This window comes from Chamaea fasciata, unplaced genomic scaffold (genome assembly GCF_029207755.1).
Source record: "Chamaea fasciata isolate MVZ Bird 193981 ecotype frontalis unplaced genomic scaffold, bChaFas1.0.hap1 SCAF_1, whole genome shotgun sequence".
Taxonomy (NCBI): domain Eukaryota; kingdom Metazoa; phylum Chordata; class Aves; order Passeriformes; family Sylviidae; genus Chamaea; species Chamaea fasciata.
Window position 1 is genome coordinate 134,373,560 of NW_027094086.1, and position 27,056 is coordinate 134,400,615.

General features: G+C 36.2%; 1 protein-coding gene across 2 annotated transcripts in view; it reads left to right on the forward strand.

Moving 5' to 3' along the window:
* PLXDC2 (plexin domain containing 2) overlaps positions 1-25,844 on the forward strand; it is a 259,764-nt gene extending 233,920 nt beyond the window's left edge. For both annotated transcript variants that reach the window (XM_066198866.1, XM_066198875.1), the window contains exons 13-14: positions 11,103-11,263; positions 23,689-25,844. In XM_066198866.1, coding sequence (XP_066054963.1) covers positions 11,103-11,263; positions 23,689-23,805 — 278 coding nt within the window. In that variant the 3' untranslated portion in view covers positions 23,806-25,844. The remainder of the gene's footprint in view (positions 1-11,102; positions 11,264-23,688) is intronic.
* The last annotated feature ends 1,212 nt before the right edge of the window (positions 25,845-27,056 follow it).

Here is a 27,056-nt window from a genome sequence, read left to right on the forward strand (position 1 = left end):
CTTCAGTGCACTTAGAGGTCAATAGTCAGCGCTCCATTCTTCTGTTCCACATCTGCTCTGTACTGGAGGCGTGTTCCTGGTTGAAAAGTGCCCACACTCCGCTCTGTGAGCCAATGCTCCATGGCAGGTGGCTGACCCAGGAACAGGCAGCTCTCCATCATGGGCATCTCATACACAGCTCAAAACTGTATGCTGTTCTATAAGAAATTATTCCAAAAGTGGGATTTAGAAAAAACATCCATGTTTCTTTCAGTTTGGGAATTGCAGCAGGATTATTTTTTCACTTGTCTAGTCTGTGCCCAAGATCTGAAGATAAAAACTCTGTAAAAGCATTGAATCCTAGCAAATGTTGGGTGGCTTGGCCTACTTGGTAGGCAAGGTGTAAGGTTTGAGGCATCGGTTATTTATAGAAAGTTCATTTCCACAGAGAAAGGTGCTGCATTTTACGACAAACCAACATGATGTAATCATTCGTTTTTCTTGAGCTGTTCCTTTTATTCTTGGAATTTAAGAAAGAAGTTAAAATTACTTCAAACAACACAAGAGCAAAGAAACACTCCAGGATTTCTCATTCACACAGTAAACGTAGCTTTTAATGTGAGAAGTTCTTTTTGATGAATCTTCAATTATGCATTGAATTTTCCAGTGTCCCCTGGATTAGACTCAGATAAAACCTCTGTAGCCACAGGCACATTCTTTGATTCTCTGTGGTTTGTCAGCCTTTCATAAAGAGTAGATTATTCCAGGTCATGAATACAGGGTCTCTACTTTCTCACACTAAATCCTTTAAAGCTCTAATGAAAGGGAACCCTTTATAATGGAAAACCAAAGCTATATTGGATCAATGATTGCCTATAGTTTGATGTGTCCCGGGGTGGTAGCAGTCAATATCTGGTTAGGTAGAACAAAAAGATTCCATAGAAATAGGTGCATCTCACCTCTGTCTAGAACTTTTAAAATCAAATATTATAAATTCATAAATTTTTATACATTTAAGTTTTTGTTCTGGCCGTACTGCTTTGAACTTTTAGTTATATGAGAAAATCTTCTGCAACTGTGCTGTAATCCATCCACAATTTTGTGGTGTATCTTAATGTACATTTCAGATTTGCTTGGTTTTGTTTCTTCTGCCTGCCCTCTTTCTTTACATATGACAGATGCCTATTACACATGTGCCAAAACCATTTTAAAGTACAGCTGGTATGACATCACAATTTTTGTTGTATCTTGGTTCTCCTTGAAATGACAAGCACTTTTTTTAAGTCCTAAGAGATGTCCTGCACCAAAACTGCACCATTTTTTGTTATTAATTTCAGATTCTGTTGTTTTTTTCCTTTTCTCATTTAACACAACTGAATAAACAGTTTAAAAGCCTATTTTTTCATAAAAACTGTGAGTAATTGGCCATGGCTATCCTGTAATGCAATATTTTCTTGTTGAGAATTCTCTGGTGGATGATTGGATGACTGGCCAGCACATCCATATACATTTTATTTGACCTTTTTAGACACTTTGTTGTGATGATTTGATTGCTATAAGTCCCCCACAGTCCTTCTACTTTAAAACTCTAAGGAAAAGTCTGTCTTTTGGACAGCAGGTATCAGACAAATGCTACATTTCTCATTTATCAAGGTGTACAGATTTTTTTTTGTTTTGTTTCAAAAAAAAGAAAGCTGTGGAAGAGGGGGGGAAAAAAAACCACCCAAAACAAAAAAAAAAAACGACACCTGCCTGAGGAAGAAAGCTGTTTCATTTCTTTGTTAACAAGTTCATCCCAGTATATGTAGTTCTAGAAAATGTCAGTATCGTGTTATTTTTCACTCTCATCTGGACATTTTCAAAGATGGTCTAGATACATCTAACAGGAATGTAGTAACAGGGTTAATATTTCTACTACAGAGAGCTTAATTTGATTTTGAGAGTTTAGGAAACTCAGGAAGAAATTACCAAAATGTAGACAAAGTTTCGGAAAAAGAGTACTTTTATATACTTTATGTACAGTGATAAACTTACCCAAGACTATTTTTTCCAATACAGTTCTGTGTCTAAAAACTAGCTTCCATAAATCATCTGTCTTCCTAATTTCTCTTAAAAATTGGAGTCTGAGCTGTTTCAAGTTATGGAGAAAATGTTGTCCTTTTTTTTCTTCTGTACCCTGAACTCCAGCAGCAAGACATTAGACACCAACTAATGCCTGATAAGAGTCATATAACTAATTTCTTTCTAATACATTAAGTTGCTAAATGATACAGAAAATTAGGAATATTTCACCAAAGAAATAAGCCAACCTTTTAGGCAAAACAAATATTTTTGACACAAAAGAAGTTATTATGACCTGACCACACAGTCAGTAAGTGACTCAGCTTAACAAGTCACTATGAACCAGCTGAGTCTTCCCAAATACTAAAGTAAAACACAATAAATTAAAAAATTGTAAGCATAACCTTTGTGGGGGCTTAACATTGTTTTAAAATGGACTTTGTACAAGATAAGATTGACAAGACATGGCTTTGTTATACTGCCAGAACTTAGTCTAGCCACAGGAAATTACCTTCTAGAGGCTTCATCTCATCTGGTGTTAGCCAGGAATCCACACACTGTTCTTTTAGGCCCTTCTCCTAGCCAGTGTCAAGTAGTAGGCAAGAGGAAGTAATCAAATGTCATGCCAAAAGAAGTGCCCAGACTAGAATATGTTACTATATGGGGTGCCTAACTCTCTCAGATACAGAGAAACATCTAAATTGCATACTAAGGGTGGGCATCTTACGTGTAGATACCCAAGGTTTCCTTGAATTAATTCTCTTCAGGGTGTCCTAGCTCATGTGTTTTGTTTCCATTCCTATTCAGAAACCTGCAGGCCAAGATTCAGACCTTTTTTTTTAGTCTTTTCTCATGAAAAAGAGAGGATTTAAGGTTTATATCATTATTGAAAAAATACTGTTAAGATTAGGTAATGGATTATGTAATTATATGTCTGTATGTTCCGCTTACTCAAAAATGCTGGTGTTCCCCTAAAATTGCAGGGTTCACACAATTAGTTAAGAAAGAATTTCCTTGAAGAAAACTGATCATAAAGTTTACTTTGTCTGTGCTGTGCCATGTGCTGTGTTTGTATAAACAAAATCTTACCAAAGAGCAGTTTTGAAATGGTTTCTGTCAATAATCTTGTAAATAGAAGAAGAAAAAAGAGAAGAGTGTCAGAACAGAGAGAAGTGGACGAGGTGGTGATGGATAGAAATGTATTTGTAGGATAAAAATATGAAGATTGGTAGATTCAAGGACAATTAGCCACCTTCATTATCAGATAAACCAGAAAGAGCCCTGTAAACAGAGGTTATCTGATTTTTTACCTTTTTTCTTTTATTTTGGTAGGGGAGAAATTCCAAAGGGAACAAATAAAATATAACTCAAATAAGGCAGCGGTTGTTCCCATATATTTGATTTCACACTTCGGATTATAGTTTAAGAAATGCTGATATATCTCCCCATTTTACTCTATTTCTCTCTGAACTTTTCCAAGCTGTTTCTCCTCTCTCATTTCTCAGCAGCCTCTTCTCAGCTCAAGTTAGAGACAGGTCTTACGATAAATTAGAAATCTCTCTTGTTACCTTTGGTATGATCAAAGTTGAACTTTAGACCCAACCAATTTCCCTAAATGCTGGTCCCTGCTTTCTGCAAATCCAGCTGTAACACTCCGAACAGAAAAGTAGTGATTTTAGGAAGAAGTGTGGGATCTACCATAGCATGTTTCTGTATGAAACATGAAATGATGTGCCAAGTGTAATTCAAGTCTTTTCCTCCCAGGAAAACTTGTGGTTTAAGGAAAGCCTATACAGCTTTGCTGGGGTTCAGTATGGTATTACATTCATGTTTGATAGCAGATATCTTATTTAAATTGACCCAGAGCCAAGAACAGAAGCTTGGGAAAGCAACAGCCTCTTATATAAATATTTCAAACTTCCTCATGCATCAGACACAGGAAAAAATATATCTTACATACTAAAGGCAGTGGCCAGTGGGCTTCATGCATGTTTTTTAAAGCAAGTATGAATTAAAAGTGCTGAACTCATTAATTCTGATTAAAAGAATAGAATATTGCATCAATAATCATTATTCTTATTGGTGGCATAATTAAACTCTGTTTTTTCCACTTGCTTCATGGTACATTGAATTGTACTTAAATATTTCTTCTTAAAACAAGACATTTGTGCCTTTTCCAGAATTTTTGCATCTCCATCCCAGTTTTGTTGTCATCATCTCATTACAGCTATTATCACAAGAGATATAAAAAAATCATCAATCAGATCAGCAGTCAATCAAATTGAAATCAAATAAAATAATTAATCAATCAATCAATAATAAAAGTCAATCAAACAATCAAATCAAAAAATCAAATAAATTTTTTCAAAGTAGTGGTGCTCGCATGCAAATAACCCCTAGATAGAAAATATCACTTTCTCCTTGAGCAAAAAAGGACATTTTTCATCATATTAAGCATTGTACTTCACATTGAAGAAGCATGATGTTAAAAAAACAGAAGAGCTGTGTGTAGATTTGTATTGAAGTCTAGGATAGTAGTTTAGTTTCTTTTTGGTTTTCTAAGACAGTTATAAAATGATACATGGTTTCCTACTCTTACAGTTGTCATGACTTTGCTGTAAAGACACACAGCTGACTTTGTTACACATTTACATTTTGTTGACTTTGTGCCAGATCAAAGTGTTAATGGGAAAACCCCATGTAGCTCTAAGTGCAGATGGAAAAAACTGGATGAACTTTTAAGAAAAAGCTGCTTTTCTTTTTTGTTTTGTCATCTGCTCCTGTTGCTGTCACAGTGCTATGGCAGCGTGACAGCTAGGGCAAACAAAGATCCTGTGATCTTCTGTCTTTTTAACTTCCTATTCTACAGGGAGTTCAGCCAGTTTTGCAGCCAGTAGCCTTCTCCAATCTTCTGTGCACTGCTCACTCATCTTTGACACTGGTGTGCATGAGTCACTGTAAAAAATGGGAAAAGTGAAGGTCAGGTGGAGGAAGGCTCATGTAGTTGGACATTTTGCATTGAAGTTGAAATACTTGAAGTTGTTCCATCTCCCAAAGGTGTGGTGTGTGGTGAGTAACTCTACAAGAACTAGACACAGCATTAGAGAGGAACTACCTGCTTTATGTTATTGTCCTGTTTGCTTTAGGTAGGGTTAGGAGGAGTCAATGAGGTGAGAGAATTTAAATTCTTATAAAGAGCTAACTTTTCTGTTCATCTGAATTTGAGTCAGCTGCTTTTACAGGCAAATGTTTTGGTCCTCCATGGTACAATATTGAGCTTCATGATGACAGCTGTTTGATGCTACTAAGTATTGTAATGGCTTACATGGTCTCAATAAGCTCAAACTAAAATTAATACAGATGAGAAGTGTTGTAGCATTAGGTGATATTTTAGAGCTGAAGAATGAAAGAAGAATGAGAGCCCTTAGCTAACATATTTAGAGTACTGTCATCCTATAAACAGAGGGATTTGACTGTAATGCACTCTCATCAATTTACTACACCAAGCAGTTGATCAATCTTGGAGTGACTTACTGAGTTGCCCTGGGTCCTACAGAAAATTGATAGCAAAGCCAGATACTGAATTCTGATTTTGTGTGTTATAGCTCATAATATTCTCACTCAGAGCCCACCTTTCATTTCTTACATGCAATTGGAAATCAATTTTTAAAGCATTAGCTGAGCCATAACTTTATAAATCATCATGAAACCAGGCAAAGCAGTGGCTTAACCTCAAAATGTTAACAAATGCCTAGGGATTGAACCCACAAATCAAGAAAATCACACTCCATTACTGTGAGTAAGTTGAGAGTTCCAGAGCATGCTGTTCCTAAAAGAGGTAGAGAGAAAATTTTTATGAGGATTCCCTTGAGTCTCTGGAGAATCCTTCCAGCTGCACATTCCCTTATTCCCTCCCACAGGCCATTAATCATCTTTTCAGGAATCTGTGTTATGTAAAAGGAAAAAGCTTGTGTGTGAAGAACCATATACCTGCCCCATAAAGCAAGGTATCTTCTGGTAGACTCACATTCCAGATGTAAATGGAGGCCTAGGAGAGGAGGAAAATCCAGTGGCTCCATTGATCTCGCTGTACCTGGAAGCCTGTGTGCTCAGCTGCCCTAAGCTTTGTGTCCTCCCTCTTGGCAGGAGCCTATTAACTCAAACCCACAGTCATGCAAATAGGAGCGATACACTTTCCAGACTAGAAATGTTATACGTAATCGGGTGGAGGGCTGGTGAGTGAACATGATCCGCAGTTGACCCAGATCATGCAGCAAGAGAAGGTTTCTGCTCATTTGCTGACCAAAAATGAGAAAATGCATTTCTGGTAAAAAGAAGGGAGAAAATAACCAAGTTTGGGACTGAGTTATCATCTTCAGGCTGATTCTGCAATTTAAATCATCTATATCCCTGGCTTTGTGTGTCAATCAGGAGGGTGAGATAAGGTATTGCATTTATCCCTTAATGATTCATGTACATATAATGAGTTTGAGTTGGAGGTTCAAATCCAATTTTTTTTTTCCACATGGTCTTTTACCATCTGATCAAAATGCAAGAGTAAAATGGAATGCCATGGTTTTTGGAGGGAAAAGCAAAATTTTCTTTTCCAAGTAGGGAATGAAATTCTACATTTTTGTCTGTCATTCACCTTTTGTTCCGTATCATTTTATATAAAGGAAATTTTCTAGCCAAGAAGTACCAGAAGTTCGTCTATTTTTCCTCAGTTTTCCTGCAAAATATTTTGTATTTCTGTTCTCACAGAAATAATAATCTCCAGAAATTAAACTCTTTTCCATCTCGTATTGCAACATCTGTAAATATGTGTATCACAATTTTGTTTTCTCATACATAAAACTATCACAGTAGAAACTTTTTGTAAACCCTAAAATTAGATAATATAAAACAATGTATTTAATTATTTTGCAGACCTCAAGGGTTAATATGCAGCTGTGAGAAAAATCTTCAATGTGTTTACAAACAGCAACTAGCAGTTTGTAAACACTAAGAAGCAGTCTCAGTTTGCAGACGCCTTTGTTCTGTTAAAGTCAGCATTGCAGTCCACGTGTGCCATGGCAAGACAAGACTCATTCCTTGTGTTTTTTTTTTGTTTTCCTACTCCAAAAGAAGCTAGTCCAGGAGTAACCAGAGACATACTAGTTATTTTAAATCAAAGATTTTTTAGTGTTTGCATGTTTTTCATGGAAACAATAAGAACATTTTTATTGTGTTTTCACTTCTATTTTTTAAACATTCCAGCAGCAGAACAGCTATTTCTTGTTTGGGTTCTGTGCCTTTATATTAGGAAAAAAAGCTACTTGCTCTTTCTATCCAGTCATTCAGTACTTAATGAGAAGCAGACTGACCTTCGAGATATTAACAGGCTCCTTCTGCTTAAAAGTTTTATGCATTTAAGAGTCTGAGAAGACACTATAAATATAGAGTATATGATATGTAACAATTGCTTCTTGAGCATAACAAAAGGAAAGTTTAGGGAAAGTTCCATTGAGAATACTCCTTTTGGGAAAGGATTGGTCATAAAACAAATAGCCTCCTATGGGTTTAGCCTTGCATGGAACAACAGACGTGCTGTGATAATATTAATAAGATTTCAACACCTGAAAAAATTTCCAAGTCCTTGTTTTTTAATCTATTTGCCTTGGTGGCATTTTAAAAGAACTGACAGTTGATTTTGCAGAAAAGAGTATTTTCGATGTTGACAACACTGTTTATTGTCTCCGTGCAAAGAGAGTGAAATCAATTTCTCATGAGTATTTGAACCCTAGGGTCAATGGACTGAATTTCCATTATGGAAATTACAAGTTACTTAAACATGTTGTAATTTAGGAAAGCATTTCTTTTGTTTCATTATTTTTTGCGTTTGGCATTCGGATCACTGCACTGATGTCCACAGAGTGCTCCACCCCTTGACTAGCAGAAAACTGGTCAGGAAGTTGGCACCTGTGTTTTTTCAAAGAGATGGTGTTCTAGTTTGCAAAGCTGGATGCTGAAAGCTGAGAAAATATCAGATCAAAAGAGATTAAACTACTGACCTTTACAGTGTGGTTAGGACCTTTGCTGAGGTCCAGCATTTTTTTAAATGTTATGCCTTCAACCAGAACACAGGAACAGTACAAATTGCTTGTTTAGTGCTAATCGGCCTGGATATGGGTACAAGTGACAAAGTCGTTTTTGATGCACTAATGTGACATTGAAGTAAAAAGCATGAAACTGTAAAAAAGATAATTTTGAGACAAACAAGCTAAGAATCCTCTGCTCCTTTGCGTGAGCAGTTGCTTCTCAGTAGGGTGATTCAGAACTAACTGTCCACCAGTGGGAATTACTAGTCCAACCAAGAGGATGCACAATCAAGCAGGGCTTTTCTGATGACCTTTCAGTTACTTAATTTCCATTTGTATGGCAATTTGAAATATAAGTAAAAGTACTAAATATTGTTACAGTGCATGAACAGAAACTAAGACTGGTGTTTCTATACATTCATCTGTTCTCAGATGAAGTGAATATTGATGGCTATGTCAAGCAAAACATTCTGCTGTCTGAAAATAAGAGGAATCTTTTTTCGATCACCCTTCTTTCCTGTCTTCTCCACGAATCTTGCATCCTTTTTTATATAGTGCTTCAACTACTAGGAAGTATTTTAATGACCCTTTAGGAGACAATTTTGAAAATCTGAAAAATAGAACTTCCAGATTCTAGGTAATAACTTCTTTCCTCCACTTCAGTATAAAGAATGGCCTGGAAAATTTCACTGTATGTACAGTGTTTAAATAAAATCAAACAGGGCTGACACTACTTTTCCATTTCAAAACTCCTATATATTTGTGTGAACTAAGCTCTAAGAAAGCAAAGTAAATCTCTTTGTAGGAGTTATGCAGGAAGAGATGTGGTTCTTGGATCTTGTTCATGCATAAACTCAAAATTCATGTCTAAAATCAGTACAATTAAAACTGAAGTTCTTGCGTGAAAAGATACGCATGAACTTTTAAAAAGAATGATACCTGCAGGAATAGGCTGTACCTGAGTAGGTATCATGCTTGCAATTTTTATTAAAATCATTAATGTTTCCCACACCCTAGTTTAGCTTCCCAATCTGTTGGGATGTTTTTCTTCATCCTCTAATTCTGTTACTCAGTTCCTTACTCCACAAAGAGTCACTGATTTGATGAGACAGAGCAGAACAACACTGCGGGGTTTTGACTGTCCTGAACCAAGATTGAGGAAATATGGACAAAAACAAGGGATAAGTATATGAATCCCTTCTCTATCCCCAGAGATGCATAACCCTTACATGAAGTAATAGTCAGATATATGTCTTGGCTAAGATAATGCATCTTCATCTTCCTTTTCTCCCTTTTGTTCCAACGGTGCTGTGCTGTTCTGATGGTTGACAAACCACATAGCCTTCCTTAGTCTGGTGAGAAACGTGCTCATCCATGGATGTATGAGCTGTAACACTCAGATTAACTGCTCCTCTTTTCTTTTATTGCCCCTGCATCAATATGCCTTTCTTCTATAATTTTCCAATTCGCTTTTTTAACATTGGAATGGAGTGTTCTACTCCAATCAGATGGATGGTTAAATACCATGTACATTTATTGCTATTGTGGTTGTTATTGCTGTTGCTCCTATTATTAACAATAACAGGGATTTGTTTGAAGTGATACTCATAACCCATGTCTGTCTTCAAAGAACAAATAAAAGGGAGTCCCTGACCTCAGACAACCAAACAAATAGTTCAAGAGGATAGCACAGCAAAAAGGATGGTTGCAGGCATCAATGATTTTCATTATAGTCAGCTTGCCAAAACAGGCATGGTGAGAGGAAATTTAAAAGTGGAACTGAAAGAAAGTTTCTTATAAGCAAGACCAGAGACAGGTGTTGTGTGGAGTAATGCATTAAAGTGATTAGAAGGATTTCCAGAAAAGCAGAAAATGGTGGGAATATCACAGAAATGCACAGAATATGCCGAGTTGGATGGGACCCATGAAGACCATAGAGTCCAAATCCTGGCCCTGCACTGAACCACCCCCAAGTGTCACACCCTGTGCCCAAGAGTATTGTCCAAATGCTTCTTGTACTCTGTCAGGCTGGTGCTGTGACCACTTCTCTGGGGTGCCCTCTGGGTGAAGAACATTTAGGAGAATGATGGAAGTTTGTGAAGTCAAATTACCAGTGTTCTACTGGTGTTTCTTAAACCTAGGACTTCTGAATGGCTCGTTTGCCTGCAGAAGTGGGCAGAACAGTAATTCTTGTATGCAAGAGTATGATGAAGAACAAGCAGTTCTACAGGTGTTGGTTGTTATATTGAGAAACTTTTCTCCCAAATATTACACTGTTGTTGAAAGACTTTCAGTCACTTATTTAGAAGCACTGCTGACAAGTTGCTTGTTGCAGAGATAATCCTCTTTTATCTTGACAGGAGCATAGGGTGGCCTCTTGGTATCAAGTTTAGTAAATAAATTGTCTTCTTTAATACTATGGTATGATGAGTGTTTCATTCAGACCAAGATCAAAATATTGTAGGATCATTTGCATCCATGTGTTGCACTTTTAGCTGTCTTATTCAATTGCGAAGAGTGGTTCCAAACTCTTTTACAAGCTAATGAATAAGGTTTTCAGAATATGTTTAATAGCGTTTGGGTTTGTGGCATGTCTCAACTAGAATATTTAAAGAAAAATGAGTGTTCAAAATATACTCAATTAGTACTTTCTTGTCTGTTGGACAATAGCAATAATTTTATAAGAAAATCAAAGCAAAATTTATTCTGAAGGTAATTAGGAACTTCAGACTGTACATTTTACATTCAAAAGAAAGGATGTTAATATCATTTACTGAACTAGAATCAGTAAAACATTTGAAAGTCTCTTCATTAAGATTATGAGACTACCCAGTTGTGGAAAAGAGACATCGAATATCTTTTTCCAACTGGGCTGCAGAAAATGAGGTATATGTGACACAGAAAAAGCAAATGCTCAGTTTCCATCTGTGTAATGGAGTGGGCAAGGCGTAAGTCACTGTGCTAAGAGGTGTGCTGTTTGTGCAGCCTCAACAGATGACAGCGCGGCAGAGAAGAAAGGCGGAACGCTTCACGCCGGCTTGATCGTCGGCATTCTCGTCCTGGTGCTCATTGTGGCTGCAGCCATCCTTGTGACCATCTACATGTACCATCACCCAACGTCAGCAGCCAGTCTCTTCTTCATAGAGGTAAGACAAGAGCAACACACTGTGTCACTAGTCCTGTCTCCTGGCTAGGGTGTTTGGGGTCTCCAAAATAGATCTTTCCAAACTGAATCAGAAAGTATCTTTGTGTCCTAATGTAATATGTTTCTGTGTAATCTTTGAAGAAAAGGAGTTCTCCTAGCAGGTGATATTGTTTTGTTCTTAGCATGTTTGTCACTTCGCTCCTTTAGCTAGCATTGCTATTACTTCTTTTTCTTGTAGACAGGACATATATCTAAGAGATATATGTAGATACCACACTACTTCTCTTTCCTGTCTTTCATTTTCCTCACAACAGCATTTTTCCATTACCTTTCCTGTGCACTGTCCTTTTATTTCAGGACATACATTTTTTCTGTGGGGGGAAGAAAAAAGTGTTAATTCTTAATTCTATGGAAGAGCTGACTTTAGTAAGATTTGTCTGGAAATTTGTATTAGGTGTTCCTCACATCATTTAAAGAAATGTTTTTACACTTTGCCTAGAGTGTGAAAAAGATTATTTTCACCTAATTATTAATATCTATAATTTCTTCTGTTCTTTCTATTAGTGTAGAGAGAAACAGACTCTTTTAGACAATGATTCGTCTTACCTATTTGAGACATCTCCTTCAGGATTAGATAAATTGATTTTTTTTTTTTTCCCTCAAATACAGATAACTACCTTAGGTGAAGATACTGTCTTGGTTTAGATAGACAGGTATCTGCCAGGGAGGGTTGGAGTCTCCCTTGAAATGTAAGCCCCTCCCCCCTTTTCCAAATTATTATAAATTTGCAATTAAAAGGCTGTCGGGCAAAGATTTTGGGAATAGGTATAGCAGTTCTTTACTCGGGATATAAAAGTACAGATGTTGTAGTACAGAAGAATAAGCAAACAAATAAACAAGAAATCCTAGAAAACCCTGACAGAGTCAGAAATACAACCTGACACCCTGTTGGTCAGGGTGTTGGAAGCAGTCCAAAGTAAGCCCTCCTGGAGTGGCAGATGTGGTTCTGTTGGAGTAGAGATGGTCCTGTTGAAGAAAAAGGGTCCCGTAATGGTGAGATGGGTCCAGTCTTCCTCCAGGGATCTGGTGGAAAACTGGATACCTAGTGGGACTGTGACTCCTTTTTATCTAGGTTAAGATGGTTTGGCTTATCCTCCCTGTGTGGAGCATCTTACAATAGTACAACGTAATGTGTCGTGTCATTGGTGAGCTTTTAATGGTCCATTAGCAGAAGATATCCCCATGGGAGTAGTGGAACAATGAAACGAGATAAGTAACACTCCACCATCTGATAAGTGACACTGACCCATTTGGGCAAAGATAAGAAATTCTGCACCACCCAGTATCAACAGATGGAATAGAATAACATGTTCTTTACAAAACCCAAGACAGATACCTACATTGCTGTTGCTGACATTTAATCAGTTCAGCTCCACTCTAGACAAAAATATGAGAAAGGAAAATTCTCCATAGGCGTTTGTGTCTACAAAAACCCATGAATACCTGCACCTCCTTGTGATTTCTTTGTTTTAACTCAGCAACATTCCTCTGCCTTGTGATAAGTTTAGGTTTGCTGAACATGAAAGGGGTGACTGTTCACAACCCCCAGCTGTGGTATTCCCTTGCTATGGAGAGTCCAGACATATACTATTGGACAACAGTGAAGATGCAAAACCACTGGAAGTATCGCTAGAGACATACCTTAGGGATTGCTTAGGTAAAAGCCTGGACCAGGAAGATGTAGACATTTATTGTTAGTGACAGCAATGAGAATTGAAGTGAGACATGAAACTTTTGCATCATATTATAGTAAATATTCTTCTTAAATGGAACAGTAGTGACAGAAATCAAAATGAATTGTTTATCAGTATTCCTGTTATAGTAATGTAACTGTGCTAATCATCAGGGAACAGAATCCATATAATAACACAAAGTTTTCTCTCATGTTTATGCAGCATTTGAAGCCAGTTCACTATTGATGTAGACAAACAAAATTCCACTGAAGTCCTTGTATGAAAGAGAAGGTTTTGTCCCTTTCTTTATTTCACACACAGATTAAATTTACACAGATGGAATTTCTATTCTTTCACTCTAGTAAAAGCAAATTTCTTATCTTTCATGTGATAGAAAAGGCTAAGTAAATGGCAACACTACTTTTTAAAGAAGAGAATACCAGAATTGCAATACAAATTTATTTATTTCTTTTTCTTTTAAATGTAGTAAGGGCATGTTAATTTCTTTCATTGATATCACACTCATCATGCAAACAAAAGTACCTTAATCTGTGTTGTTAAAGTCATTCCACTCAATTTAATCCTTAGGTGCCATTAATCAGTCTATTAATCTCTTATTAGCCAAAGCTAGCATGTCCTTTAGCAAGAAATGTAGTCATTTAGATTAAATAGATAAACATAAAGTTTCTGTACAAAATAAAGGAGAAAACAGTCAAAATAAAATTTATGCAAAACAGGGTATAACCTATTTCTAACCTATAACCAATTATCCTAGTAACCAATAAAGAACAGGGTTCTCTATTGGTTACTAGAATGATTGTGGTACTTGTGAAGAATCAACATTAGCAAGAAATGCAAAAAGTACTTTTCATAAACGGGTAGCCTTTTCCAGCTGCGAAAGGTGCAAACACTAATGTAGTGGGAAAATCACAAGGAATAGAATAGCGGGTGACTGTACTTCAGAATACTTACACAAATTTCAAAACTTTAAAACCATTTTTGTATCATAAGCCTAGAATATAACAAAGTAATTCATTCTGGAAATCAAACTGCTTTTAATAAGTTTAATAATTTAATTTTCAAAGAAAAAAGTTGTTTGATCAATTCCAAAAATATTAAGTAGAATTTATCATTCTTATATTCATCTGATCTGTAGGATTTCCAATGCAAAGAAGAAAATATTTTCTCAAACTTGCCTTTTGAATATGAAGTCCAAAAAATAATCAGGTGAAACTGGTATAAATAGGCCAGTGTTACAAGAAATCATTCTTTATTGCATTTGTGCAATTGAAAAGTATTTGAATAAACTGTTACAGATAACATGATAGCTCACAAAGCACAAGAGACAAGCTGCATTATTTATGGGAAATGAGTGAAATATGGATCTGATATTACCATTCTAGGAAAAGAGCTAAGAAGATTGCCATGGGCTTGGTCATTAAATGAGAACAAACACATAAATATTTCAGAAAATAATGCTGTTTCCTGTGAGTCTCTTGATTAATAAGCTCATTGCACAGTTAAAACAAGATGTGACAGATGGACAGGCAGCTCCCTTCTGCAGATGTCTAAAAAACTACAAGTACGCTGTAGCCTGCCATCAAGTCATCAAGCCAAATCAAGGTCCACATCAGTTTATCTATCATTAGTAATTAATATAACTCTAAGGCTGGCCAAAAGAAAGAACAGGAGCCTGGTGCATTTGTATTTATTTTTAAACAAGTTACTTTATGGAGGCATCATATAGACATTAAGCATAGCATTCATTCTGAACTCTAATATATTGAGAAACTTCTTTTTACATCCAAGATACTGACATTATTTGGTAGGTAAAATGTCATTTTCAAACAGATTTTGTTGTGTTTTTTAGGTTAAGGGCTGTGTACGGAATTTTTAGTGGACTGGTTACTGAAGAACAGTATAATAAACTGATCATATGTCTGAGGCTTTAAGTCTCTTTCTTCCTTGTGTTCTCTGCAGATATTGCCCAATTTTGCATTTGCCTCCTCACTCAGGTTCTCACGTAGCTCATCTCAAATCCAACTCATGTTTGTCATGAAGTGAGCTGTCCAAGATAAGAATAAATATACCCACAATTTGTGCTGTTTACCCTTGTACTGATAAAGGCAATCTCTTGTGACACCTCTGAACAGCATTAAATGATATCCTGAGTGCACTAGTTGGTTTAAATAAATGATACACACAAGCCTAGAAAAATACATTTATTACAAAAGCTATAGTCTTAGAACATAGTACATTATTTTATTACTTTTTTACCTTTTAAGTCTGAAGAAAATGCTTCCCTAATGGTTATTGTTCATGCCTGTTGAGCAGAACACACATGTGCAGCCTCACCAGGAAAAAAAATAGCTATTTTGAACAAAGAGTTTGAGAAGTGCTATTCAATTTGCCTATGGTAGTGTGCAATTTTAAAACGATACCATCTGAACAGTTCAACACATTTTCAAAAATGTTCCACTTTTTTTTAAGAGTGTAGAAATTTCAAATCAAAATGCACAGTTTTCCTATTTCTTCTCTACACTGTTCAACGTGTGTTTCATTGTTTAGGTTGGACACTTCTGTGGTGGCCCAAAGACATAATGAATTATCAGCTTTTAAAGTTAAGAGAACTTCAGTCAAAGTTCCAATGAATACAGGCTCTTCCAAAAAGCTAAGAGTAAATATTGACTAAAGATTAGCTTGCAGAGTGTCAGAAGAGATGTTGCATGCCTTGTTTTTCTATTTACTTATCATTAACCTTGCAGTATTTCCTCTCCATTGAATTTTATTTAGTTGCCAATGGTTTCCTCTCTTTAATCACTTTACATACTCTTACCTTGGGGAATCATGTGTCTCTTAAGTATATTTTGAGCTGATTTGGACTGATTTTTGTAAAGTAGGATACATGTCAAATAATCCTCCTCATGAATTTCTCAACAAAGTTTATGTCCGAAATCTAGCTATAACATATATCACTACACACTAGCTATAGCACAATTAAAAAGTGATTCATTTATTTACTGATTTATGTAGTTTAACTCCATTCAGGATGTGAAGTTTGATGGCCAAGAAGCCAATCATGCTGTCCTGAATGTCATGGATTGCATACCTGTGATACAGATCATGGCACATGTGATCTAGAGGTCCAGAGCTCAATATAAAGAGGAGTAAAGAAATTCCTGGCTGAATCAGATGGATTTGCTCAGATTTCAGTGAGCTGTGGGCCAAATTTTAGCTTTAGTTTTATATGTTAATTCTTCCCTTTTTTTCCCCCCTCATGTTTTTTCTTTTTCCTGTGTTTTTAATCTCTAATTATTTACATATGTATTTGAACTTGAGCACTGAGAGCAGTTAATGTCAAGGGAAAATTTAGCAAATTGAAAAATGATGTATAAGTCTGACTACTTTTTATTCAGTTATATTTTGCATGTTTGCACCCAGTCATCTGTGGACAGAAGGGTTGCGTGACACAAGTTTTCACTTCCATACTTTGTGTTTTTCTTCCCTTCCTTCCTTATATTGTGACCCAAAATCCTTTTGAGGCTTGAAATTTACCTCAGCTGTCATCATAGTGCTCTACCACGGGAGACCAAAGGCAACATGATCTGGCCACAGCTGAGAAGTGAAACCTGGTGGGATGGATCCTGTGCCAGGAGTGCCCTGTTGGATGGGTACAGGCTCTTCAGGAGGGACAGGCAGGGCAGGAGAGGTGGAGGGGTGGCACGGTATGAAATAGAAGGGGTAGAATGCATGGAGCTCACCGCTGGCAATGGCTGGGGTTGGACTCAATGGCCCTTGTGGGTCCCTTCCAACTCAGCAGATTCTGTGATTCTGTGACATGAAGGTAAGGAGTGAAACATTGGGATGTCTCTTCCCAGATAGACACAATAATACCTTTTCCAAGGGTGATTATGGGAGGCTTGACAACAGCTGGATAAAATTATACTTTAGCAATTCTCTGGAGGCAAAGGATTTTAAGGAGTCTAAAATGACATTTCAAATTAGGACTTCTTATCCTCAGGCAAAAGAGCCTTTCCCTTGTATTCAGCTTATAGTTACAAAACTTATTAACATGTGAACTCCAAAGCTGTAAGAATATGAATGAATTCAGAGCTTACGTATTAATGGCTATGTATGTATTAATAGTAGTTAATATGTCACACTCTGAAGAGCACTCTGTGGGTGTTTGTGGTAAAAAATTAACATTCTTTTGAGTTAAGATCCTATTTTGAAGGTCACAGCTTTTGCCTTCACGTTTCCAGCCTCCTCAAAGGTATTCCACAGCTTTATTTTGCTGGTTCAGCTGCTTAGAAACATACATGTACACTTACACGCATCACACACATACCTGTCTTTTTCTTTGTTGCTTGTTTTACTTCATCTTGAATGTTTAAAATAGACAACTTCAGGAATCTGTTTAGATGGCCACACAGAGAGTTGAACTGGTGCTATCGAGCCAGGGAGTGACCTTCAGGAAAAAGGGAGGAAGGGAGGAAGAAACAAACAGCTGCAGATCTTCGGCAAATAAATGTTAGTGTGGGATCAGAGCACGGAGGGTGCACCTTGACTCCTCTCGATTTGACTTAAATTATGTCCTTGATTTACCTTCAATTATGTATTTGTTAGTAAATTAAATAAGGCTGGGACTACTTTTTAGCATAAAGACCAACCAGCATGAAAGGATCTGCATTCCTGTCATTTAACTCTGTCTCACTTAAAGCTGACTGCATTTAAGACTGTTAGCATGAACTGAGGATGATTTCTATATACTGAGTCCTGGTCTGAGAAAGCACTAATTTGGGTTTGTTTGTTTGTTTGTTTGTTTGTTTGTTTTTTCAATGATGGGCTGTATAGGGAATTGTATTTTGGTATCTGAAAACATTCACTGGCACACACATCTAGCAGTATATTTTCTTCAGATTTTGACCTTCTGCTCATCTCCTATCTGCTTAGAGAAAGGAAATTATATGAGAAAATAGTTTAGGATACTGGAGTTCTTGGTAATTCAGAGTTCAGGAAATTAATGAATATTTCTGGCTCACCATTTTACTTCCCTGCTTATAACAGCACACTACCAATAAGAGCCAGATTTAACATCCAGCCATGTTTTCCGTGCAACATTTCTAGGTTTCTGAATTAATGTCACAAATGCAGTGTATGTTTTCAAACAAGAACTAAATAGGAGACAGATTTTAAAAAAAGAATGGTTTTTGTAAAAAGAATAAGATCCTCAGCCGTCTAAGGCAGCTGATGAAGCTCACACTGCTCTGCTGTTTTCTACTGGGAAATAGCCCATTGTTTTTTACAGGGGATTATGCTTTTAGTTGGAAATAGGCTTAACATGGTCATCAATTAGTTTTTGTTCAGATGTTCAGGCTGAATTGCATTTCATGAAGGTGATGATTAAAAAGAAGAGAGCAGGTATCATTTTTCTCTTCTTTCAAAGTCCTGCAGTATCCTGGCATTTGGAGTACTGTCATTGATCTCACTGTCATTGCCTAGTACTGATAGTAAAGTTATTTTTCCAAAGCTTATCCAGCTCAGCAGGAACCAGCAGTTCAGCAAGGGAAACCTAAATCGACCACAAGGGAGAAGCACTAAAATAAATAATCAACACTGACAATAAAAGTCAAAGGTGTAGAGGAAGGAGGCATTCTGTTTCTCATCCTTCAGCAGCCAGCTCCTCAGATGAACATAAGACTGCAGAAACCGTTATGGAGAGATGGTTTAAATCACAAAAAGATACGTTAAACAAGTACTTCTGTCAAAAAGAAAAATAAATGAAGCCAGTAAATGACTCTACTGAATCTTAAGTCTGAAGCTATCCTTATTTGAGAGCAGTTTCTTCAAAATATGAGCTTAACATGGTGTCAGGCAATTGTTCTCTTCTTACTCCTGGGAATATATATCAGACGTATAGTTTCAGATATTTGTAGCCTCATCCACTTCTGACTGTAATTTACCAAATTGGGTGTTTCTAGAAGAGAATAAAGACGAATGCAGAAATTTCAGGTAATTTTGAGCACAAAAATACACATTATGGTCAAGGTAATTGGTAACAGAAAGATCTTTACTTCTCACAAGAAACCAAAGCCCTGACTACTGAGGCAGATTAACACTGTACTGGACAAGTACTTAGAATAATGGGTCTTGAATAGTATCAGATTAACATTCAGTCATTTAGTAAGACCTTATTATAGTTTTTTCCCCTTTTTCTTTATCTATTCTAGTAAGTCATAATAGTTTTTCTGAAGTTTTGACAATAAATCTAGAATTTGGATATCTCCATATTTGCATATTTCCATATCATTGGAGTTAAATAGACTTTCTTGACAAAGTGTGGTTAAAGAGCAAAGCTTTTAAATCGATTTAAATGTGTTTTTACTCCTGAATTAGACAAAGAAATTTACATCAGTGGAAATGTAAGATGCAGCCCTTCAGGAGACACTGTGAACCAGTCCCCTGGAAGTTTGAAAGATTGAAATATAGAAAAAATCAATAGATAGAGGAGACAAAGTTGTGCCAGAGTATTCAGTCTAAAAGGTGCTCAATGACTTCAGCTTTTATGTAGTTTAGTGGTAAATCAAGTTTACTAGGGAGCTCTGGAGAGTTAAGAATTGGAAAGACTGACCTTCTCATGCTATGTCAAGTATTTATACTCATGTAAATTCAGTTTTAAAAAGATAGTGCACATGTCTTGATGAAATCCACTGTTCTAATTTACTGCTGAATAGGAATGAAGAACTGATGCATGCACAACCACTGGGATTTTATGCTGGTTGAAATATACAAAGAAACTTTTGATAGCTTTTTAGAAATCTTTCAGAACAAAATGTGTGTGGTGGGGTTGAGGAGATGACAGAGGGGCAAATATTTCATTACTGTTTTCCTTTACTGCTCTTCTGAAATTGCAGATCTGTACAGAATTGTTCTCATTCCTTTTTTGTACTCAGGGAAATATAGACTGAGGATGGGAATAATAGAGGCTAGGATGTAAGAATATCAAATATGTAGCACCTGTTGCCTAGTTCCTTCTGTCCATTACTGAAACTTATCTTCATGCATATGTATGAAAGGAAATGTAAAAGCTTATTATTGCTGCAGCTAACAAAATATACATTATTACAGCTGCTTTTGATAAATTACCATCTCAGATAAAAAGTGTTAAGTGGCATAAATTTTAGAGAAAGTGAAAACATCAGCATCAAAAACTCTCAGAAGCAGGGCATCAGTCTTCAGATACCAGTATTTCAACACAACTTTACACAACTGTCCATCCTCCTGTAACTGATCTTGTAATACTGGTTATTGATCAGCAGAAAATGAGATGGTCTACAGCTAGCAACCTTAAAAAAATCAACTGTAATACTAGAAACCATGTTCAGATCATAACAACTGAGTTTTATGTAGTTTAGACTACGTTCAATTAACTGTACTCAAATATGTATCAAACACTTTTTTTTAAACATATCTAAATGAGATCATATGATTTTCATGGATAAATGAGGCCCTATAAGTCTCAAAAATCCCTAATATTGGAAGGTATCAAAAGAAGAAACTGATCAAAGAGAATACACTTGGAATACACTTTCCTGGCAACCAGAGTGAGAAGTTACTCTGGTTTCTACCCTTTAGTTTTAATCGGTGGAATCCCCACTGTTTTTCCTCCAGAAGTAAGACAAAAGTATAAATTCTGCCTGTTCTGCAAGATGGATATCAACACACCTATTTTAGTCTTTGTATTGCTGCAGGAAGTCAAACATCCTGCACAGGCACCAGCAATGGTGTAGAGAGACATAATGTAGGAAAACATGAAAGGTAGACCGCACCATACATGGATTATCCAACTGCTGGATATTTTTTTCTTTTATCTTACTGATCTTCAGTACGAACTAACTTTTTTAATGTGTATCATAAATTATTTTCCTGCATCTCTACATATTTCTTCTGCATCCTGGTCATGTAGGGTCACAAGTGCTTTTCTCTCAACTTCATTGCTTAAAATAGTGAACTCAAGGAAGCTTCAAAAAATGAAAAAAATACTAGTCCCGTTTTCCTGCTTTGTAATACACTGAAAGGAAGAAGGAGTTACAACTCCCCAGCCCCAGCTCAGAGGATTTCCTTTAAGTGTTCTGGTTCCAGAGGAAGAAACATATTTTTTTTCCTGCAAAAATTGAGAGTTAGTTAATTAAATTCCCAGCTTGCTTTCTCCAAGTTTGGTTTGGGTTTGGTGGGGTTCTTTAGTGTGGTTTTGTTTTTTCGGGGGTAGAGGTTTCTTTCTGTTTTTTAATTAGTCTTCACAGAGAAAAAACAGGAAGAATGCATTAGATATTTCCTGAGCAGCTTCAGTAACTGAAGGAACATTGTATCTCGCAGTAGCTATCAAGTTACTTTTCAAGGATTTTTCAGTTAAAGCTGAAATATTTTACAGCTTTCGAGGGGTTGCATAAGGCAATGAGTTGATAGTTTGTCAGTGATCTCTTTTAAATCTGTCAACATGCACATAATGAAGCTGAAATTAAACAATCACTATAAAGGGAAAATCTCACCTCAGATGTGTCAAGAAACCACAGAAAACTGTAACTGCAATATTAGAAGATGACCTTCAAGTCTTTTGCTTTATTTCTTTAAAAAAGCCCATATTTATGTATTATGGCTTTGTATCATTAAAACTGATACACATCTGTTCCATAACTAATCATCTGGAAAGGCCAATTAAAACGAGCACCATAAAATGGTAAATTTAGTATCTTTCATCAATGTAGCAATGAAGTAGTAACTAATCATAGGTACATCTTAAAATTAAATTAGGGAACAACTTAGTATATTAAATCCCAGCTCATCCTTAGCTGTTGCCATTTGATACCATTTCTAGTTATTCTTTCCTGCTAGTTTTCCAGTGGTTTTTCCTTTTCCCTTTTCATTAGAGACTTCTCCGTCAAATTCCTTTCTCATTTGTACGAGTGTAAATCTGAAATAAGCCCTTTATATTTAATTGCATTATTCTTGATTTACTTTAGTGAGCCTGAGAATGGAATATGACCCTTTTTCTTTAGCAGTAACCAGACTGTCTTTCTTAATTTTGAAAACACACAGAATCAAGCTTGGGTTAAAAAACCTCTCCAAAGTTTGAATTGACCAAGTTTTCTTGTTAGGATAAGACATCCATTAAAGAAGACAGTGTTCTGCCTTCCTACTTTGTAGGAGGGTGCTGCACTGAAAGCCCTGGGATTTTAAATTACCTGCCAAACAGAATTTAACTCTGGACACCTCAAAAGTAGCCCGATCCTGCAACGGGAGGAAAAGGAAGCAGTTGCTTTTATGTGTTATCTTCCCAACAATGATGACTGAGGAGGACTTTGTGCTGTACCTGCAGTCAGCTGTGTGGTTTGTTGGCAACAAGGTTCAGTGGCACCTCAGGATTTCTCGAGTGACTCCTGTCCAGCAGCACCATGAGTCCCAGCAAAACATCATGGCTGTGGCTGGGCTGTGGTCACCAACAACACCCCTCAGCAGCATGAGGTATCCTTTGTGATTGAAAGGAAATAAAAATGGGGTATTATAGGGACAGAAAATCAAATGCAGTGTTTATATTCAGAAGAAAGATCATAAAGTAAAATTATTTAGCTTTTGAGCTGTCACTGAAAATATAGGCTGTAACTTGTTTTCATCGATTCTCCTCTCATTTTCCTGCAATGTTTCTATACAAGTTGCTCTAACTTCTAGCCCTCCTTCCAAGCAGATTGTAACTCTTGTCAGTAAAGAGAAATAAATCAGTATATTTGGAAGATAAAATTTTCAATAGGGAAAAACCTTTTTAGGAAAGCTTTTTCTTCCCCCTGACTCTCTGAAGGAGTTTCCCTATTTTCCTGAAAGTATTCCCTTGGACATAATCTCAGAATGGTCACCCAAAATCTGAGCCTTACCTGACATTTATTCATTTGAAAATACAGATTGTTTAGAACACTTTTCCTCCCTAGAGGTATCATAATAATACAGGAATTGTTTTATCTGCCCTAGAAAATAACTTTTTATTTTCTCTGTTTATTAGCTGTTTTTAAAGGAGGTACCCAAGAACCTAGTGGAAATTGGTTAGGACTTCTTAAGGCTCTTGTACCCAAAGCTCTTAAGAGTTTAAATAAAAATGTTGCTTCTATTTGAACCATCAAAATAAACCACTCAGGAAGAAATTATGGCACTTGAAATCGAAAGTCATTATTTTGAGAGTCCTGTATAAGCGTGCCAGAATTTTATCCTAAATAATTTTTTAAATTAAAGTTCCTGTAAACACTGCAGCATATTTTCCTATGGCACAGAGTATGTTAGAAATTTCCTATGCAGAACTAGAAAGAAAGGGCATTGGACACATCCTCTGGAGGTTAGTGGATCATCAGCACTTTATGTGACAAATCCAAAGTCAACCATTTTAGGCAGGAGCTATTTCATCCTCTTCATCGCTAAGAGTAGTGGTAATTGTTTACTTGTCTGAGAAAAGTCATCACTCACAGATTTTAAAAGAGGGATTAATTCCTCGGCCTTTTGCTGCTGCTGAACTGTGCCTTTCTTTTCCTTTAACAACTACAGGGAGTGTGGTTTAATATGAGAGGTCAAAATTGCAGGATATTTTTAGATTTTTTATTAACAATTTATTGTAGTACCCTTCATAAAAGTTTATTTTTTATTGCTGTTGTAGCGACGTCCAAGCAGATGGCCAGCAATGAAATTCAGAAGAGGATCTGGACATCCTGCCTATGCTGAGGTGGAACCAGTGGGAGAAAAAGAAGGGTTCATCGTATCAGAGCAGTGCTAAAATTTCTGGGACAGAACACCAGTACTGGCCTACAGGTGTAAGACATTTATTTTGCCTCTCTTTAAAGAAAAGGAGCCCTAAGCTGCTGTAGCCTGATAGAAAGAAGATTCTGGATAAACTTTGTCCAAGAAGAAAAACTATCTAAGATACCAGATTACTACTGCACAGTAGTTTTTTGTTAGTGGACTGGGACACAATGGTTCATGCAGAACACTTGTCAGAGGACACCTACAGTATCAGAACTATGGCACAAGTGCCATGTTATTTGCTTTAGGTGTGGGGATGCACAGTAATCAGAAATATAATAAAGCTTTGGTGCGCAAGGGTATTGCCCTTTGGTTCAAGTCTTCTTCTCTGTTATCTCAAAGACTACGGAAAAAATCTGTACCATTTCAGTGCAAAGGGCACTGATCAATGTTCACAGGTGATTGAGAAAGGTATCTTATGACAGGTAAAGAAAAAAAAAAAAAGGAATTTTCCAACATTTATATAAGCAGATGTGAAATACACTTTTCAATTCTAAATTACCCTGACAACCTGAGTTAGTCACAATGTAAATGCTTTCCAGGAGTAATACAATATTTCTTGTACATTGCTGATTACTAGCCTGCTACACAACTCATGATATACAGATTGGTAAGAACTGAAGACAACAGAGCATTCTCGCAATGGTGGAATTATTTCATGGGAGTTCACAATGACGTTGGGCTGATTTTCATTTTCAGTGTTCACTAAAAAATGAATTATCAGGTTTGTATTAAGGTGTATTTTTCATTTCTCAGCAGTAGGTTGAAGTAAAGGCAACAGATCCTTTTAGCTGCCAGAGAGCTTACGGACCATTTCTTAGGCAATGGGGTAAGAAAAATAAAATTTAAAATAAATGGGTTTCTATTCTTTGCCATTTCATTGTGAGTCCTTACTGAGAAGCACCATAGACTTCAATGCACCCCTTCCAGAGATTCAGATACAAGTGTTATTGAACCCTGCTGATTCATACAGTGGTTTTGTTTAATGCACATAGTAGTTGCATAAATATATATATAAATATATTTTTTTTTATAGCTAACACAAGGCGGGTTCTTGTGACTGTTAAGACTGCATTTTTGTCATCCAGACAAAGGAAATGAATTGCATTACTGCATATTTCCACTGAGTTGTAAAATAATCCTTAATATTAGAATATTTTTTATGTTGTGTAGGGAAGGTGGTTCATGTAGTTGCAGTGCCATAAACTTTCTGCCTATTGGAACCATTCTTTCTGTAAAATTGACTCTTTCCCTCCCTTCATAGGGAAAGACAACACTATAAATTCACACCATCAAAAACAATTACTCCTTTCAGGGAAGGGGTTAGTACACATGGAGACCCAGAGCCTCCCTGAGGAGTGGAAACCTAAATGCTTTGATGATCTGGGCCTGAGGTATTGAAATATAAAATTCAGGTACTGCATGTACATTTCATAGCAGTCATTTACTATCAGTTTTTTTACATACTGTGCAAGGCACTTGAATAATTTTCAAGTGAGGTATACAACATCTGTGGTTTTGGATTTCGAGCAGTTTAAAAAAGTTGTAGATACCACCTTAATAGTACAGTTACTTACATTTCTTGTTGATGCTTGTATGGCCTGAATTTGATTACTTAACACTGTTAAAAAAAAAAAAAAAAAAAAAAAAAAAAGTAAACATGATTTTTGTTATTTTGTTCAGTAAATACTACAATACTGTATTTTCTGTATTCTTTTATTTTGGGTAACACATTTTTATTTTCATCTGGTTTAAGTCATCTAGCATGAGATTAAAACTGTTCGAAAACTAACTGGTATTAATCTGAAGGTACTAACAAACACATTGTCTTGAAGCCTGGTTAAAAAACCTGTGGCAAGTAGTCATTTCCATTTGTGTGGATCTGCTGAGCCCTTTTTCTAATAGGCTGGGCTTAAGTTGCAGGCTGTTAATTCTGATAGCAATAACCAAATGTATGCACATATATATGGTGACACTCATTTTTATTAAATAAAAAGGTATCAGTGCACATCATGTAGGAACGTATTTGGTGTGCAATAATTATCATCAGTTTTTCTGGGAACCTTGGAAGTCATGAGCTACGGTTCATTCCTAAAGAAGCCATTGTAGAGCTTTTGCAATCCTGTTTGAAATAATTTTTATTTCAGAGAACATATTTGAAAATTATACTAAGAAATTTACAAAAATCTACACAGTTCTGCAGTAAGTTCAAGGGATATTTCATAGAAGTAACGAAGATACATATATTATTATAGGTTTACAGGTCTGTTCTTCATCTGATTCACTCCTGTTTTTACCCAGGTATGTAATACATGTCATGCAATGGAGCTGACAGAGTATTTGTAATATGATCAGACAAATATGTCAACAATTTTAAAATCTGATGTTTTGATTGCTTTTGGTTTAAGGCCCTTTCACAGCTGAAGGATGTTTGTTAGTATTTGCAGACTAACTTACATGTTTTACTCCATTATAAAAAATTAGCAATTATTTTTTTCATTTTTTCCACCTCATGTACTCAGGCGGGAGATTTCACTGGTCTGTGGGGAGCATCATAGAATACTTCCTCAGATTTTTGCCATGATGTTTTATATGCTGTGGATTATAACATGAGGAGTTGCTGGGTTTATTTAATAAGACTGATAGGCATATGCTTATGTCTGATAAAAACTGCTATCTGAAGAGGAAACCTCCTGCATACTAATGGATGTATAGTGTCTCATTGGTGTCTGCTTTGATATATTCTGTGGTATGTTCTATTTATCCCAGTAGGCAAAAGTTAATTAAGTAATCTGTTGCTGTTTTGTAATTCCATCTGGTTTTCTTTTTTTTTAATTATTAAAATTCCCACATTAAAAATTACACAAACATTAATCTAGAGGTCTGGTAAAATATTGATATTAACTGAGAATCCTATTCTTATATTTTTACAGAGCAGCAGGTGAAATTGATCCAGACCAAAAAAAATGTCATGTAGCCCTCTCTCAGAAATCCAGTTGAAATCTTTTTCAACAATTCAGAAATTTTCATCCAAGTGTCTGAAACAGTGGTTTTGCTAACATTCCCAGTGGTCCTTCATTTGAATCTTACTCAGAAAAATGCTTATTTATAGAGTCATTTATCCCAAGAGTTATTTTACCTCTTAAACTTCCCTATAAATTTATTTATCTAATACTATCTAATTATGGCAAGATCTGTCACATTTTTTTCTTATTATTTTCCATT